Here is a 17,681-nt window from a genome sequence, read left to right as displayed (position 1 = left end):
TATCTTTGAGCCTTCAATTTGTTATGAAATTGAAGGCATGTGGTCCCGTGCATACAGTAGATGCTTTTAAGTATGTTTAAGTGTAGGGAAGTAAAAAAAAAAAAAATCTTGTTCACTAAGAAAACATATAAATATATATAAGCCATGTAAGTTTGAAAAGGTATTCCACTATTTGTGTTCAGAACAGCAGAGAATGTTTTACTTCCATCAGCACTACTTATATATTAATCCTGAAAAGAGATTTATGAAGATATTTTGTTAAATCCTGGATCTAAAACAAAAACCTTCAAAACTACAGATTTAAAACATTATTAAATGAATACACTGCAAAAGAAAAATGTGCAACTTGAAAAAAATATCTGCAGGTTATAAACATTAAAAAATGGAAAAAGGTAGCAACAATTCAGAAGACCATCTGTTTAGCCATGATATATATATATATATATGCCAGCAAAACAAACAGGAATTACAGCTATAATGTAAAAATAAAAGATGGTGATGAAGAAAGCAAAACTGACCGTCATAGGGTTGACTTACCCTATAGGATTTCAAAATATATCCCAATATAAAACATAATAGTCAAAACCATATGAACAGAATAAAAATTCCAGAAGTTGATTAAAAATATTTGCAGGACTTGGGGTGCCTGGGTGTCTGTTAATATATTACAATCTGTTAGTGAGTTAAATGCCCAACTCCTGATTTTGGCTCGGGTCATGATCTCAGGGTTGTGAGACTGAGCTCCAAGGAGGGCTCGTGCTGGGCATGGAGGCTGCTTAAGATTCTCTCTCTCCCTCTCCTTCTGCCCTTCCTCCCCCACTTGCACTCTCAACTCTCTCCCTCTAGAAAAAAAAAATTGCAGAACTTATATAGAAAGAAAAAAATAATAAAACTGATATAACATGAGAGAAAGAATCACTAATAAATGATGTAGTAACAAATGCATAGCAGCATTTATGACATCATACATTTGAATAAATTCTGGATGACTCATTCACTGAATCAACTCATTTATTAATTGTAAGAAGAAAAGAATGAAATGGTTTTTCCATCCCAGCTATGAGCTGGGGATAAAACTGGAGCTACTGAAGAAATGGATTTTATTATAAAAAATAATATTTTGAAATACAATATTATGTCATATAATGTCAAACTTCACTAATAACTAGATAAATTACAAGAAAATACACATAAAAGTTACAATAAATGACAGATTACAATATGATATCTTCCACACAAAGTGGCATGAAATCAGGGTAAATGTTTAAGGCTGGGAAGACTGTGATTAAAAGGGTGCTTGTAGATACTGCTGGTCAGAGTACCTATTGCTAAAAAAAACCATCAAAATGTTCCTACCCATTGGTTGGTTTCTATGTACTATTCCCTAATAGAAGAAACCAGAGTTCTTTGGAAAACGGCTTAACCTAGGGCTTGGGCAGGGGAAATGACAGCTGAAGCTAGTCTACCTCATTGTGCTAGAGGGAAGGGGGGGTGAGTAAAAAAAGGAAGGGAGGGGCACCTGGGTGGCTCAGTGGGCTAAGCATCTGCCTTCGGCTCAGGTCATGATCCTGGGGTTCTGGAATCGAGTCCCACATCAGGCTCCCTGCTCAGCAGGGAGTCTGCTTCTCCCTCTCCCTCTGCCGCTCCCCCTGCTTGTGCTCTTTCTCTCTGACAAATAAATAAAATCTTTAAAAAAAAAAAGGGGGGGAGTAAGTAAGAAAGAAAGTAAGGGAGTAACTAGCCTATGGGGGGGCAACCTGTTAGAAGGCCCACTGAAACCCACCTGAAAGAGCTCCTAATGGCTAACTCCAGAAGAGTTGGAGCCTCAAATAAATATTATAATAAAATTCTTAGATTATAAACTAAAGAATAGCATATGTATTCATGAGTCCACACTGATCTAAATAGATAACTGTAAAAATGCATGTGTGGGAGAAGGGATAACTCTTCCTTATAAAATAATTCCACTTCCAGCAATCAAACTTAGGGGAAAACATCAGAGATGTAGTAGAAGACTTCAGCATTCAAAGATGTGTTATGTGTTAACTGCAGTGAGATTATAATAGTTACATTTCTAAAATAGTGGTTTCTCTTTTGACAAATTAGTTTACAGTCATTATAATGTCATTTCCAGAAAATGCTTCTCAGGAAATATCCAAAATATAATGATATGCTGGATATCATTATAGTACATCTATATTTACAATGTGTACACCAGTTTGGTTACAGTGTGTGTGTGTGTGTGTGTGTGTAAACATAGGGTACGTTAAATAAAAAAATAAAAATCATACATAATCCTATTTGTTTTTCCTTGCAAATTTTCTAAATTATTATTTTTTTCTAATAAAATTTAAAACTACAGGTAAATTGGGGTACATATAATTAGTCAATGTGTATCTCAAATATCTTTATCTGAAATAGCTTGGGAGATAGTGTAGGTAAATACATGACTTTTGGTTATTTGTTTGCTTTATATCAGCACCAGAAACCACTATTAATTTCTCTATTGCATTGCTTTATGTGACAAAAGTCAGGGTAGAAACTGAAAATGCTTTTTTCCTAACTTTAAGAAGAAGACTATAACAACCATAATAATTGTTTTATTAATATATTATTACATAATAAAAGTAAATTATTATTAAATAATTGAGCTAATCAATCTCACTCCAACTATGCAGCATCCATAATCTATTTGAAGTATACCTGAGCACAGATCCATCTGTAAAACATCTATTTGTATGTGTTATGCATCTTCTTTTAGGTACCAATGTCCTCTCCAAAAAATGCACTCTAGACACAATTGTCTAACATGTAAAATGTTAACAAAAACTTTAACTTTGAAATTATTTGACAATATGATATTAAATTATTATTAGACTAAGGTATATATTTTATTTTGCACATTTAAATCGTTATATCTCCTGAAAATGTTTATAACATAAAAAAGAATGGATGAAATAAATATGGGTCATAAATTGAAAATAAAATCACTTAGAGGGCACTATGCTGTAATTTGACTTTAACCATCCACAAAGCCCATCTAGTTGTGAATTCTGCATTGACAGCAGCTTCTATCTGGCTTTAGACTATATTCAAACAATGCCTCACGTTCAAATGAAAGTGATTCACCTAATCTTACCAAATATTTACCTACCAAATATTCTTACTTTTTAAAATGTAATTTTGATCCCACAGATCCAACCTTTTGATACAAGATATAGGTAAAATATGTAACTTCAAATATTCTGGAACTCTTGTCAATGAGAAGTTTTGGGGAACATCAAAACAAATGTGGCAAAATTCAGTAACCCTCATTTTAGTTCTGCTAAAAAAGTATTATGCCTTGAAAACCCATCAATGCACAGAACAAGCCACTAAAATGGATTCTGCTTCCTTACCTCACTTTCCAGAGCTCAGCCCAGTGTCTGGCTTACAGATGATAGTCAATAAATGTTCAATTAAAGAAAATTGAAGTATACTACTTCTTTATGACATAAGTTATGACGAGCTTTCACTTTGATTCATGTAAAAGTTATGGGGCTGACATAAAATCTAACTGACATTAGATCCATTAACTAATAAAACTGATATTGTTAAAAAAAGAAGATCCCTATATATAGTTAAACCAAGTAGGTATAAACATAATGACTATTAGTATCAACTTTCCCATGTGAATGTACTGTAGAAGATGAGGACCATCTACAGTAAGAAAACTTGAGAAAGCCATAGTTTACAAACATAATTTAGAAATAGTTCTACTGTTAATCAAGTAACGAAAGATTGATGTTTCACATAATTAAACTCCTGATGAAAATGTGAGTAATGAAAAATCAGGAAAACAAATTGGGAAAACATAAATTTAATTTTATAAGTATCCATATTTCCTTCTGACTCATTTTCTTAAAGTAAAAGGAAATGCAGATTTCAGAAGAAGAGAGTAGGGCAACACTGTTTATTCCCTCCAAACACTTAAGGTACCAAAAGGGCTGGAACAACTTTAACAGCAGTTCTTACCACCATAAAGAAATGCAGATATTTGTCTGGGTTTTTCATCAAAATTAATCAAATTAACAAAAAAAAAAATGACGAAAAAGCCATTTATAGGGACACAACCATAGTTAAAAATTTGATTAAGCCATACTTCTGAAAGTATCTATGTATCTGTGTGTCTACCTATATACACACATAGACACCTACATGCATATGTAACCATGTGTGTGTATACATGCATCCATGAAAACCGAGACTTACTAATATGTCTTGGGAATAATGCACAAACATACTCTTCTTATATGGAACCAAACCTTCTTAATGGTTTTGAGATAATTCACAAAAATATTCCCCAGAATAAGGCAAAAAGTATTTTATCATACTGCATTCTTTTCAGGAACCATTATGAGATACTCTGTCCTGATATCCCTAGAAGTTTCTAGGAGTTTTAGGAGCAGATGCTTGTTTTGCTTCCTAATAAAAATTTGGAGGAATGTGTCAAAGTAGATTAAACCATGTCAGAGTCTTTAAAAGAAAACCCTGTTCTTCTTTCAAGAAGGTTTTTGTGTAGCAAAAGAAAAAAAATGAGCATTGCAAGCAGTTCTGAAAACACAACTGAGATGCAATTTGATAAATAGCCTTCTATCATCTAAGCCAGAGCAGTGGAAAAGCACTCTATCAGCACTTTCATCAAAGGCACCATCGACTCCTCTTTTTCTATCTCATTTTATCATGACTTTCTCATTTTGTTTACTCAGTCAGTGATTGGGAAAAATGACTCCTTACCCCTTGGATGAGTTATGATAGGGTCCACTAGAGAAGGGTCCTTTTCTCCATCTTTGCTGCCGCCGCCACTGCCTTCACCACCACCATCTCTTTCAATCAGTTTATCCACCATGGCAATAATGCAGTTCAGGCTCTTCCCCACACTGGCCCACACCCTATCCTGAAAAGAGCATGAGTATCACTACACATTTTTATTGCAAACACGAGATAAGGCAACATCCGACAAATCCATTTTAGAGAAGCAGGTAGAGGAACAATCATAAGAATGCAGACTCAGTGATTAATTCTCATACTCCCATTACTTTGGCCAGACTATGAATGTACAAGAAGAAATCTGTTTTCTCTTAGTAAAGCAAAATTTAAGCGCTATAAATTTTTTATTTAGTTCATTATTTTTTCTAAGTCATAAAACAATGATGAACTACTGTGAAATATTAATCCACAATGGAACACAACCTATGATATTTTACACTGGACATATCTGTTTTCCTTATCAACATTTAGCAAGAAAGCAAAGAGACACCAATGTTTTTAAAGAATAGCTATAATTTGCATTCAAAATTTTTGTTTTTCCTTATTGTGGTAACATACATAACATTGTTTACCATTTAACCATTTTTAAGTGTACGGTTCAAGGGCATTAAGTCCATTCACATTATTATACAACCATCACCACCATCGTTCTCTAGAATTTTTCATCTTCCCAAACTGAAACTTTTACCCTTTCAAAATGAACTCCCCACTCTTCTCTCCCCTGCCACTGGCAACCATCATTGTATTTTCTGTCTCTATGAATTTGACTGCCCTAGGTAACAAAAGTTCTTAAAATGTGGTCTTCACATCACCTCTAACAGAATGACCCAGAGAATTAAAATACAGATTGTTGGCTCCTACTAAGTCAGTCAGAACCACTAGGAAGAAAGCGTCCACTGAAATTTTGACAAGTTCTTCAGGTGCTTCTGACCACCCTAAATCTGAGAACTTCTACTCAATATTATGTGCTATAGCCATTAATGTCATTGTGGCTGATTTATTTCTTAGGAAGCAACCCCTACCACTAGGGGGTCTCTTTGTCACTCAACCTACCAATTCTGATTAGCATCCATTTTTGTTTAGGGCAATTCATGACACTGAATTCTTTGATTCATAAAAGTTGTTATTTCTTAATACAAAATTTAAATATAGTTACCATTATGGTAGCCTCTCATCCCTTGCTTCCCTTTTTGCTCCTCTCTCCACATCATTTAGATGGAGTCACTGACTCCCCAACTGTGATGGCTAATTTTATATGTCGACTTGATTGGATCACAAGACGTCCAGATATTTGGCTAAACATTATTTATGAGTGTGTCTGTAAGAGTGTTTATGGATGAAATTAATATTTGAATTAGTGGACTCATAAAGCAGTTTGTCCTCCTCAATGTGGGTGAACATCATTCAATCCATTAAAGGCCTGATAGAACAAAAATGTGGAGGAAGTCAAGATGTGATCCTTCTTGCCTGATTGACTGAATCAGGACATTGATCTTCTGCCCTCAGCACTCCTGGTTCTTAGGCTTTCAGACTTAGAATGGAATATACATCACTGGCTCCTTTGTTCTAAGGCCCTTAGACTCAGACTGAATTCCACCACCAGCTTTCCTGGGTCTTCAGCCTGCAGATGGCAGACCTTGCAGATGGCAGATCCTGGAACTTCTCGTCCTCCAAAATTGTGTGAGACAATTCCTTATAATAAATAATATAGATCTAGAGGCGCCTGGGTGGCTCAGTCGTTAAGCATCTGCCTTCGGCTCAGGTCATGATCCCAGAGTCCTGGGATCGAGCCCCGCATCGGGCTCCCTGCTCCGTGGGAAGCCTGCTTCTCGCTCTGCCTCTGCCCCTGCTTGTGTTCCCTCTCTCGCTGTGTCTCTTTCTGTCAAATAAATAAATAAAATCTTTAAAAAATATATATATAGATCTTATTGCTTCTGTTTCTCTGAAGGACCTGAGTACACATGTTAGGTGTATCTTATGTATCACATAAGAACCAAATGGATTTATGGTGCTTTTCTTGCATCTTTCTCTGTAATAGAGCTATTTCAGAGCTATTTGGAATAGCACTTAATGCAAAGATCATACTTAATTATAGTACTTCTTTAGTAGCTTATACATTTTTACCCAAAAGCATATTTTTATCCAAGTTAATTTTGCTAGTTTATAAACAAAGAAACTAATTTTGGGTAAGATAAATCTAGGAAGAAAGAAGTATAGTTGAGTTTAGATTATTGGATGGTTGTCTTATAAAGACTAAGTTAGTTGAATAACGTAACAAACAGATATGGGAGTGTACAGATATGCATACTACAGCAGAGGGGGAAAAGTAGAACATTCAAAGTTTAAAAAGTTAAGTTCGAGATCCACCTACATGGCATGCTAACTTGGGAAAACCGCCTCATTTCTGGGGAGTCACAGTTGGTTCATCTACAGTTTAGAATGCCCTGCTTACCTCACCATGCTGCAGTGGGAGTCCAATAACATAGTTTCTATGAAAGTGCTTGGAAAATTATTACAATTTGGCAAAATCACATCCTATTCTTACTGGTTTTCCTAAATGAATCAAACTTGCTTTTTATCACCTTATAATCCTGGGTGTGAAATAATGCTATTAATCATAAATAATCATAAAAATGTTTCCCTTTAAGGCAGATTTCTTCCACCCAAAAATTAAAAGTCCTTCCCTTCTAAGGGAAACTAAGACACCAATCACATCCATAAATTGCTTTATGCCCTGCCTGTTCTCTGAGAAAATAAGGTGGAGGTACCTCTGAGGTATGACCCAGGAGACCTAACAAAGCTCACTTCTTCTGGGATGAAACATGGGGAAAGGGAAGCAAACTGAGGTCCTGACATCACTTGTATTGGGATTTGGTGAGGAGCTTACATTTCAGACCACAGTAACAAACTTACTGGCCCCTATTCTGAATATGGCTTAATTTCCACCAGCAACTACATCTTTAAAGTTGTTGAATGGAAAAATGAAGTAACTCTCCAGCTAACACTGGGAATAAACTCTGTTATTGAGGGGAAAAAAAAAGGGTAGAGGATTATTCTTAATTTTCCAGATTAGCTTTGTACGTGAGATAAATTTTCAACTCTCTTCTTGTTGCCCATGTTGAGAGGAACCTTATATTCTGATCAAAAATCAAGTAGTATTGCATGCTGCCTTTCTTATAGAAAGTAATATAAGGGGTTAACCAATTTCTCTTAATTACATCTCGAAGGGCCAGAATATAAGAATATATAAAAGGATAATTTTACATTCTACTCCTATATATTGTTCTTCCTTTATAAGATACTTTGGGCTATAGGATTATACTCACAGAAAAAGTAATCTTTGCAGCCAGTTAGAGAGAACTTTATTGACATGAGATGCAGAGTGAAGTATGTTCATTGGATGAGACCAACAACCATATGGTAAGAGGTTAGGTGGCAAACAGTAGAAGAACATTTAAGTCATTAAATACTTAGAAGACACACAAGCTAGGAGGATGTTTGTTGGGGGTGAGAAATTGAGCAGTTTCTTATGCAAAACAAATAACATAATTCTTACATAATCAAATTTTTTTATTGAAGACACACTCAGCAGGAGACCCCAAGCGGACTCAAGCTGGTCTTTATCTTTTGGAGAGGAGATCCTGCCTAGCTGGTGGGGAGAGAATGCTGAGTTTTGCTAGTCACTGCTTCTTTTTGCTTTATGGCATCTACAAAGTAGATTAAAGTCATCCATTTGCATTGCTGTCTCTCATACTAGTCTATGAGGTGTTTGAGGGCTGTGTCTTCACTACACTGCACAGGGCCTGGAGGAAAGGCAGAGAGAGAGAAATGGAGTAGAGGAGAGAGGAGAACAGACATGACTCCGACCCAGAGGCAGATTGAGGGCTGCTATTTATATTCACCTGCTATATGAAATTAGCTAATCTACCTTCAAAATCACCACATAAGATGAACATTATGGACTCAGTCTTTAGAGGCGAGGAGACTTAAGGTAAGAGATATTGAATAACATTCCACATGAAAATGGGTATAACTAAATTAGAAATCCTATCTGGTTTCAAAGACTTGATTCTTCCCCTAGGATCTCCCACAGAATTGTGGCACCCAGTAGGAATTCTTCTTTGTGAGATTACTAGAACTCTGGGGACAAGCTAGACAGAGGAAGGTCAGGAGAAGGAGCCACAGGAAGGATTACACAGAGGCGTGTGTCACTTTACATGAACAAGAGTAGGTGTCAGTTATCTGAGACTTGAAAATGAGTCCAATGGCAAATCACTAAGAGATGACTCTGGAAAAAGTCTGGTCACATTGTACCCTTAAGTTTGAAATCAAGAGGGTCATATGATCAAGGATAGAACAATCACTTAGCTGAAAGGTCAATGAACTTGGGTCAAAGGACATAAGTGACTAACATAAACAGAGGACAGTGTCAGCATCAAAACCCAAAATCTATTCATGTGGCTGGGAATGGGTTATAGGGAGGAAAGATAACTCAATTCCTAGGAGATAATTATTAATTGTTCTTAGCAAAATCATTATTTTGAAATTAGGATGCTAAAAATAGATAGGCAATATTCTTGAAGGGAAACCTTAAATATCTGATTTCTCTCCTAAACAAACCACTTTCCATAATATCTCTGTGAAAGCATTCACACAAAGGAAAATGATCATCGAAAATGCATTCTAATTCTGATAATTTTCACTCATAAGGACAGTCCATGTAGAAGCTTCTTTTGGCTTAGATTGCTAGTATGGCTGGGGCCTACTCCATTTTCTCCCTACCAAGATCACACAATATGTTTCAGATTGCTCCCACGAAGAAAAAAGGCTGGTCAGTGGGGTGAAGACAGTGGAAGCATAAGAATGTGGCTATAGTCCATGGTGCTTCCATCCTTCCCCTTTTCAGGTCAGGGATACTACTCTAGATCCTGCTTAGCTCCACAGCCACTTGCGAGGTTTCAAAACAAAACAAAATGAATCAAAACCAAAACCAAAACCAAAACCAAACTAAAACAACAACGTATCAGCAAAACATCTTGCTGGGCCTTCCCCCCCCCCCCCCATAATAGCAACCATTATCCTATGTCTCCTGCTGAAGTAAGTAATGGAAAATTGGTGGGTTACAGTCTAACCTTTATTAAATGGAGCCTAATTGGTGTCCTTGACCTTAATGGAGCCTTTAGACAATCCATCTTCTTGGAGGTGAAGGGCTGTAAACTATTTCTCGGCAGTGGGGGCACGAGGTCAGCGGGGAACTAGTAGCAATATTTATTCCATTCTGAGTCAGGTGCTGATTTTGGTCCTTATTTATTTTGGGGTTAGGACCTAAGCTACGTGCAGGTCAAGTCCATGGCAATAGATGCACAGATTTAATGGACGTGGCAGTGAGTAGTCAGGGGGACTTTGCACCTCGCAAAGTGAGCCATGAGGGCAGGGGACATGGTGCTTACTCTGCATGCCACCCTTGTATGAGATTGGTGCCATGGAAAAAAATCCTGACTCCTTTGGATCTGCAGTTAACTTAAAAAAATAAAAATTTAAAAAAAGCTCAGCAATGCTTAACTGGTCAATTTTTCCGGGGCCAATTTTCGATCAGCAAGAATGTGAAGACAGACTGAAATGGGGGTCCAAAGTAGCTTTGTTTTATCTATATCTCTATGTACAATTTCCCACTTGTCATTACCAATTTTTGAGGACTTTGATTAGAACGGGCCAGTGAATTAATATGGCCAATGGCATATTCAAAGAGAAGCTTCAGTTTATCCTTGAGTTGACTGAGAGCAAGTGGTACTCGACTGGCCTCATTCCTCAACACTGCAAACCTTCTCTGTTTCAACAGCTTGCTGGGTCTTCTCTCTAAATCCTTACTTTACCAGACTGTGGGGTAAAAGGAGTTGCACTTAAAATACTCTGTGGCACAAACTGGCACATGTATGGCCCACAGTAGGTAGTACACACACACACACACACCTGCACACACGCATATAGACATACACATCGTGTGCATTAAAAATAGCCAGACATGTGATATCCATCAGAATTAAGGGAGATTCCCCAACCTTTGCTTCCTGTTGATCCTCCTGCTTAACTTCACCTAATTACTCATGTAAAAAATCCCTGACCTTTGTTTCCTGATAACCACACTGCTGGCCTCACCCTGAAATTCAGTTCTTAGTCATAGAAGTGGATTCAGCTAGTCAGCTACTGTTTCTCTAGTAGACTTCTCCACATTCTCCTGGTTTGGCTCTTGGCCAGACCCATACAATCAACTATCACAGGATCAGGTCTACACATGAGTGCACGTTCACCTTATCCATCACCATACTCAGATCATCACTCCTCTGATCAAAAGCAGGCTTTCTACTGCAGCAAGTATCCATTCTTCTCTCAGCCCGGAGGCACGTCTGCAGTTGTGTTGTTGACCTACATAATTCTCCTTATTTCTCGTTAATCTTCAAAATGAAAACTTCCCCAGGTCAGTCTCCTTGCTGTCCTAGATACATGCTATTAATTACCTCAACATATACTTTCTGGGCATCTGCTACAAGCTTGCTCAGTGCTCAACATTAAAGATACGAAGGAAATCTTGGAGGAACTAATATTTCTATCTTGACACATGCTTAGAATACCTTCTCTCACCTTCCATCAATCCAAATTCTCACCCACTCAAATCTCATTATCTCCAAGAATGGTTCATTCTATTCTCTCTGCTTAACAGTGGGCTCTATGAGGGCAATGACTATTATTAATTAATCCTCTTATTCTCAGGTCCTGGTACTCATCAGGTAATAGATAAATAAAAGAATGAATCCAATGAGTGAATGAATGAATTAGAAAGAAGGAAGGAAGGGATGATTTTTTCATCCTCTCCAACCTTCATATAACTTCTCTCTGAATATTTTCGACATGTTTAATGTGTATCACACAACCACCTCCATCTGGGAAAGATTCCATATCTTTCAATATCTCTGCTTATTTTATGAGTTCTGGCCATTCACTTGAATTAGATGATATGGCTTTTGAGGGTCCATATTTTATACTTAATTTGCTTTCCCCCAACTAGCAATATAGCATTATTACACACTATTGATGCTTAATTAACAACTGTTGATTGACTTACCAACCTGTGACTTACAAGTAAAAAATACAACTGTAGTAAGTATTATCACATGAAACTTCAAATTAAATTTAGAACCAAGTTCATACTCTGAATGACTGCATTCAACCTAATAAATGCCACATCATGCTAATGCTTTCAATTCGGTGAAAACATTACATAAAGCATTTGTTTATTAACAAAAAAAAAAAATCCACTGAATAACTAAAGCTTTTAATTTTAAGTTGGTAATTGGATGTTATCTGCACATCACTAGACAGTTGCACAACTGGCTGAATTATATGACATTATCAGTTAGTGTGTTGCATTTAATCAATTTCCAGGATTGATTTTTTTTAACGGAATGTACCCTGATATATCAAGTCAACAGTCTGCCTATATATATGTCAGCATTTCTTTTTTATTATTTATGTTTGAAAGAGAGAGAGAGTGAGCATGAGTGGGGTGAGGAGGTGTAGATGGAAAAAGAAAATCTTAAGAAGACTCCATGCCCAGTGGGGAGCCCAATGTGGGGCTCGATCTCATGACCCTGAGATCATTACCTGAACCAAAATCAAGAGTCGAATGCTTAACTGACTGAGCCATGTAGGTGCCCTGCTCAGCATTTTTTTTTAACTATTCATTAAAGTACGGAGATTCAAAAATTTCTATGTAGAAAATAATGACTCACTATTCACAGAGGAATGTACTAAAATTTAAGAGCACTTGATTTGAATGTAATCATAAATTTCTAAAGTATGTGTGTATATTCATTCAAGTTTGCATATTCACTATACACAGGCAAATTAAAATATCTGATGTTGAATCAGGCATTGTAAGAGTCAATAAAGAATCCAAGGGAGAGGATGGTATTCAATATGAAACCACAGAAAAATCACCATTACATTAATAAAAATAAAATATCTCTGTTAAAAACACTAGTTTGAGTTGGAGGATGAACTGCTGATTCAGCAAATCCATTCATTCATTTATTCCTACATTAACTCTGAAAAATACATTGAACTAGTGTGTATAAAACACTGTATTAGGTGCTATAAAACAGGGAACTGAAGGTGAATGTATTAACTTCATGTGGGAAAATATAGAAATTGTCAGGATTTCATGAATATGGATGCACATAAAGATCTCATTTGGGGTTTCTTTTCTTTAATAGAACATTTGTGCATTTTAATGGACAGTCATGAACTTTGCTTAATCACCTTTCGTGGACTTTAATATTGGATAAGTATTCCAAGCACATTTCTCCTGAGTGAAATGGACTGGAGAAGTTTAGGGATGTTTCCCATCCATTAAGGAAACAGATGATAGAACACATTTCAGTTGCCACATAGGGAACAACTAGCCTAATACTCCCTGTCTTTACCTGCCCTTGCTGATGGGGCGAGCGGATGCTTCCAATATCCCCTCCTCATTATAAGATTAACAAAACGAGACAACCCTATTATGTATGATTAAGGATGAAAAAGAAAAAGCTGGGAAAGGGGAAAACAGTCATTTCCAATCATATTTGCTGGGTAGCATTTAAAATTTCTGTGTAACTAGGACCTTTGTAATCAGCACATGAATAATCAAATACAATTAAAATTGCCACCACTGGGTTTCTGGAAGCTTTTGAAGGCCTTAACTCATCATGTTCTATGTTCTTCATCATGTTCTTTGGTTATCTCTGATGTTCTGTATCCATCTTGAATTTTACTGCTTTCTATGTTTGGAGATACTGGAAGAGGACTTGAATAGTCACCTCTCAAGTTGATTACGACACTAGGAGATATGCACTAAGGAGAGAGGTATATAGCTGGGTACTTTTGACTAGAAGAGAAAAACAAAATCCCCAGAATAATTCATGAATTCTAGTAAGGGAAAAGGCAGCTGACATAGTGCAGAGTCATATTAAGGATGAATATTCCATGTTTCAAAATAAGAAGATGGCCTGCTAACTGTGGGGATACAGCAGTGATCATGATGCGGACTTTGCCCTTTAGGAGCTTACAAAGATCATGAACACATGGAAGAAACAGATACATAAACAAATGATTATAATTCAGTATTCATGAGGCTGTATGATCATAAGATGTAAGAATAATGATTTATTATACAAAATGTTTTAGAGTTGAATGCATATATATATTACATACATCTCTATCTATAACATAAAATTTGGAAGTAAATGGCTATAATTTAGTGGAAATTTTATTCATTCAGATAACTAAGATATAAGGTGTTGCTTTAGAAAAGTTAAATCATAAGTTAGTATCTAGTTGTCTATAAGAATTAATTACCTCTAAAAAATCAGATTTATTCCCTTCCTATTAAGATCAGGTCAATGGTTTCACATAAAATAATTCTAGCCAGTCAGAGAACTAAACAAGATCTCTTTGAATTATTAATTTGCATAGGTACCTCTGCATTATGCACAGCCTGAACTATTTTCCCTAGAGACAAGGTCTAAGATGGAGACAGAAGATGGCAAGTGACATTGAGAATACAGATCATTTCGGATTGCCCATGGAGGTATCTGGCTGGCTAAATATGTTTTGCTTTCAATAGTAATATTTTGCAACTACGTATGCTTATGGTTACTAATTATGGCAATATAAATAGTTCTATCAATACTCTTGTGAAGCTTAAGCATTCGTATTTGTTCTAGACATTATTAGAGAAAGTTGTAGTACAAAATGGAATGTGAGATGTTGGTAAAGAACATGCCAGAAAGTGGTTTATGTAAATATCATTGCAAAAAGCAATCTTCGGGAATACCAAGTTACAGAGAAACCACAATTTTTTTCAGGTTATATATGACTTTGTTAACAGGATGTCTGACATAAATATTACTATAAATTTATGCTTTGGCTTCTATAACCTATAAAATTATTGAAAATTTATTATAGATTAATGTGGATCATCTATTGTGCTTATCTGTCATGAACACATTTTACCATAAGAAGTCATAGCAAATGTTCCCCAAGTTTAAGCATGGAAATAAAATTTAAAATTTGATTTACATTTACAAAACAAAGAAGGGAATTAATTGGGTAGTTTGGAGGGTGAAATGTTGCCTGCTATAGAAATTTAGTTCAACTGAAAAAATGGATTTGGGATATGACTAACTAATAAGAATAGTTTTCCTACTTCTGCTCTCTGTTGGAATGGATCAGAATATAAAGGATCAGAAGTTTATCTTTTTTTTTTTTTAACAATTTTTGAATGAGGGTAGCCAGATTTAGCCTCGAACCCATCAGTGTAGTAATGTTGAAGTTAAATCACAGTGTTCTAGAGAATAGTATAATTACTGGAAGCCACAAAAACTGGGTCAACTTAATACTTTAGTTGGATGACATGCTTTCATATTTTGGACAAACTAATCTTGGAATCCCAGCTGCTAGAAGCATCTGTTGTAGAGATAAATAGAAAGAAAAGCAATATGTCATTTTTGCCAGCTAAAAGATGAAGAATGTTATATTAGTTTATTTCTTTGCACAGATTGTCATAAAATCCCAACATTCCTTTGGGTTTGATTGTTTACTAATTTTCAGGAAAATAAATCTTTAAAGCAGTCAATCATTTAATAAGTAAAATTCAGCAAATAACAGACACTTTTTTGGTCAATGATCATTTTAGTTTCAATCTCTCCCATATTGACTAGATAATTATTATCCAGATTCATATGTCAGCAATTTTGCCAACAAAACAGGTTGAAAAGAGAACAGCTTTACACTGATTTAGAATTAATAGAAATTCTTTCTCTTAACCTCAGAGAGAAAGGTTTTTATATGAACAGAGCAGAATTCAAGAGTAATTTACAAGTATATATTTACTTTCCAACATTTATTATAAGAGGCTAAAGATAGTTGTTCAAGTTAAGTGATTGTTTAAACTACAATCATTGTAAGACATTAAATAAAACAAATAATGTTTTTTTTTTAAATGGAGCTACTGTAATCTTATGTGCAAATCTAAACCAACTTAAATGATCAGAGAATACTTTCATATACCACAGAAACCTAACTAAATTAACTTAAAACACTGAATTATTTCAGAAAGTTGATTAAACATGTAATCAGAGCTGAAACTTTTCTAACACCTAATTAAGAAAAGTGGTACACAAAGTTATGTTTCCAATTCATTTAATAGCACTGTCTCTAAAGGCATTTTCTTTCTTTTTTTTTTTTTTTAAAGATTTTATTTATTTATTTGAGAGACAGAGAATGAGAGACAGAGAGCACGGCAGGGAAGAGGGTCAGAGGGAGAAGCAGACTTCCCGCTGAACAGGGAGCCGGATGTGGGACTTGACCCCGGGATTCCAGGATCATGACCTAAGCCAAAGGCAGTCGCTTAACCAACTGAGCCACCCAGGTGCCCTAAAGGCATTTTCAATTAGCTACATTTTCTTTGGATTTACTCAACTTTTCAAAGTTAGATAAAGCTTTGAAAATAACGTTAAATGGTTATGACTTCGGTAAATTTATTTTTAAGTAAGGGATTTCTATCTTTTAACCAAGGTATCTTTTTAGTAGAAAGTGGCTGCTATGGAAAATCAATTAGAATGTTATGTAACAATCAAAGTTAGTTACATTTGTACACAGAGTCAAATTATATTAGGAGGAGAGAGAAGCAACTTTTCCGAGTGGGAAGGATCTTCCTTGTAATTGTGGTAAATTTAGACAAAGTATTCATACCTTCTAGCAAAAGCGGGTTCTGGAGGAAATTCAGAAATAATATGAAAGAAGATAAAGAGGGAGATGCAGATCTTTATTATTATCCTACCCTTTTGCCTGTGAAGGAAACCAAAACAGCTGAGAAACTCACAGGACCCTTCCACATTAATTGGAAGAACAAATCAGTATGACTTTTTCCTAGTGTCAAGACTAGGAAAGTATTCCCAAAAGAATAATAAAGGGTAAACTAATAACCACACAGACTCCTACTGCAACCTTGACTGGTCCTTCACGAGGACCAGGATTCTAATTTTTCCAAATGTTGCTAGTTAAGGGCCTCTACCTATTTTCTTTGGTGCCTATTTGAAACTTTTACCCCTCTCCTCAGTCTATTCTCCTCTTCCCCTTCTCTATGCACATAACTCTATTTTAAGGATAAAATAAAGCACTCAGGTTAATATCCAAACTACATTAAGAACTCATACAACTCAATGGAAAAAAATTTAAAAAGTGGCCAGAGGAAGTGAATAGACATCTTTCCAAAGAAGACACACCAAGAGCCAACGGGTACATGGCAAAGCGCTCAACATCACTCATCATCAGGGAAATACAAATCCAAAGTAAAATGAGATATCACCTCATACCTGTTAGAATGGTTATCAACAAAAAGACAAGAGATAACAAATGCTGATGTGGATGTGGAAAAAAGAGAATCCTATGTACTGTTGTGGGAATGTAAACTGGTGCAGAAACACACTGAAAAACAGTGTGGAGGTCCCTAAAAAAACTAAACATAGAACAGCCATATGATCCAGCAATTCCACTTTTAAGTATGTATATGCCTGAAGGAGATGAAATCACGATCTCAAGGAGGTATCTGCACCCTCATATTCATTGCAGCATTATTTACAATAACCAAGATATGGAAGCAACCTGAGTATCTACTGACAGAAGAATGGACAAAGAAAATGTGGTATATATGTGGAATATCATTTAGCCATAAAAAGAAAGAAATCCTGCCATTTGCAAGAACATGGATGGACCCTGAAGGCATTAAGCTCAGTGAACATAAGTCAGATGGGGAAAGACAAATACTGTAT

General features: G+C 35.8%; 1 protein-coding gene across 2 annotated transcripts in view; it reads right to left on the bottom strand.

Annotated features, from left to right (window-relative positions):
- INPP4B (inositol polyphosphate-4-phosphatase type II B) overlaps positions 1 to 17,681 on the bottom strand; it is a 543,837-nt gene that overhangs the window by 96,508 nt on the left and 429,648 nt on the right. For both annotated transcript variants that reach the window (XM_035023009.1, XM_035023008.1), the window contains one exon: positions 4,777 to 4,936. In XM_035023009.1, the coding sequence (XP_034878900.1) occupies positions 4,777 to 4,936 (160 nt within the window). The remainder of the gene's footprint in view (positions 1 to 4,776; positions 4,937 to 17,681) is intronic.

Source organism: Mirounga leonina, unplaced genomic scaffold (genome assembly GCF_011800145.1).
Source record: "Mirounga leonina isolate KUSES-001 unplaced genomic scaffold, KU_Mleo_1.0 Mir_176, whole genome shotgun sequence".
Classification (NCBI taxonomy): Eukaryota; Metazoa; Chordata; class Mammalia; order Carnivora; family Phocidae; genus Mirounga; species Mirounga leonina.
This window is presented reverse-complemented; position numbering and strand designations above follow the sequence as displayed.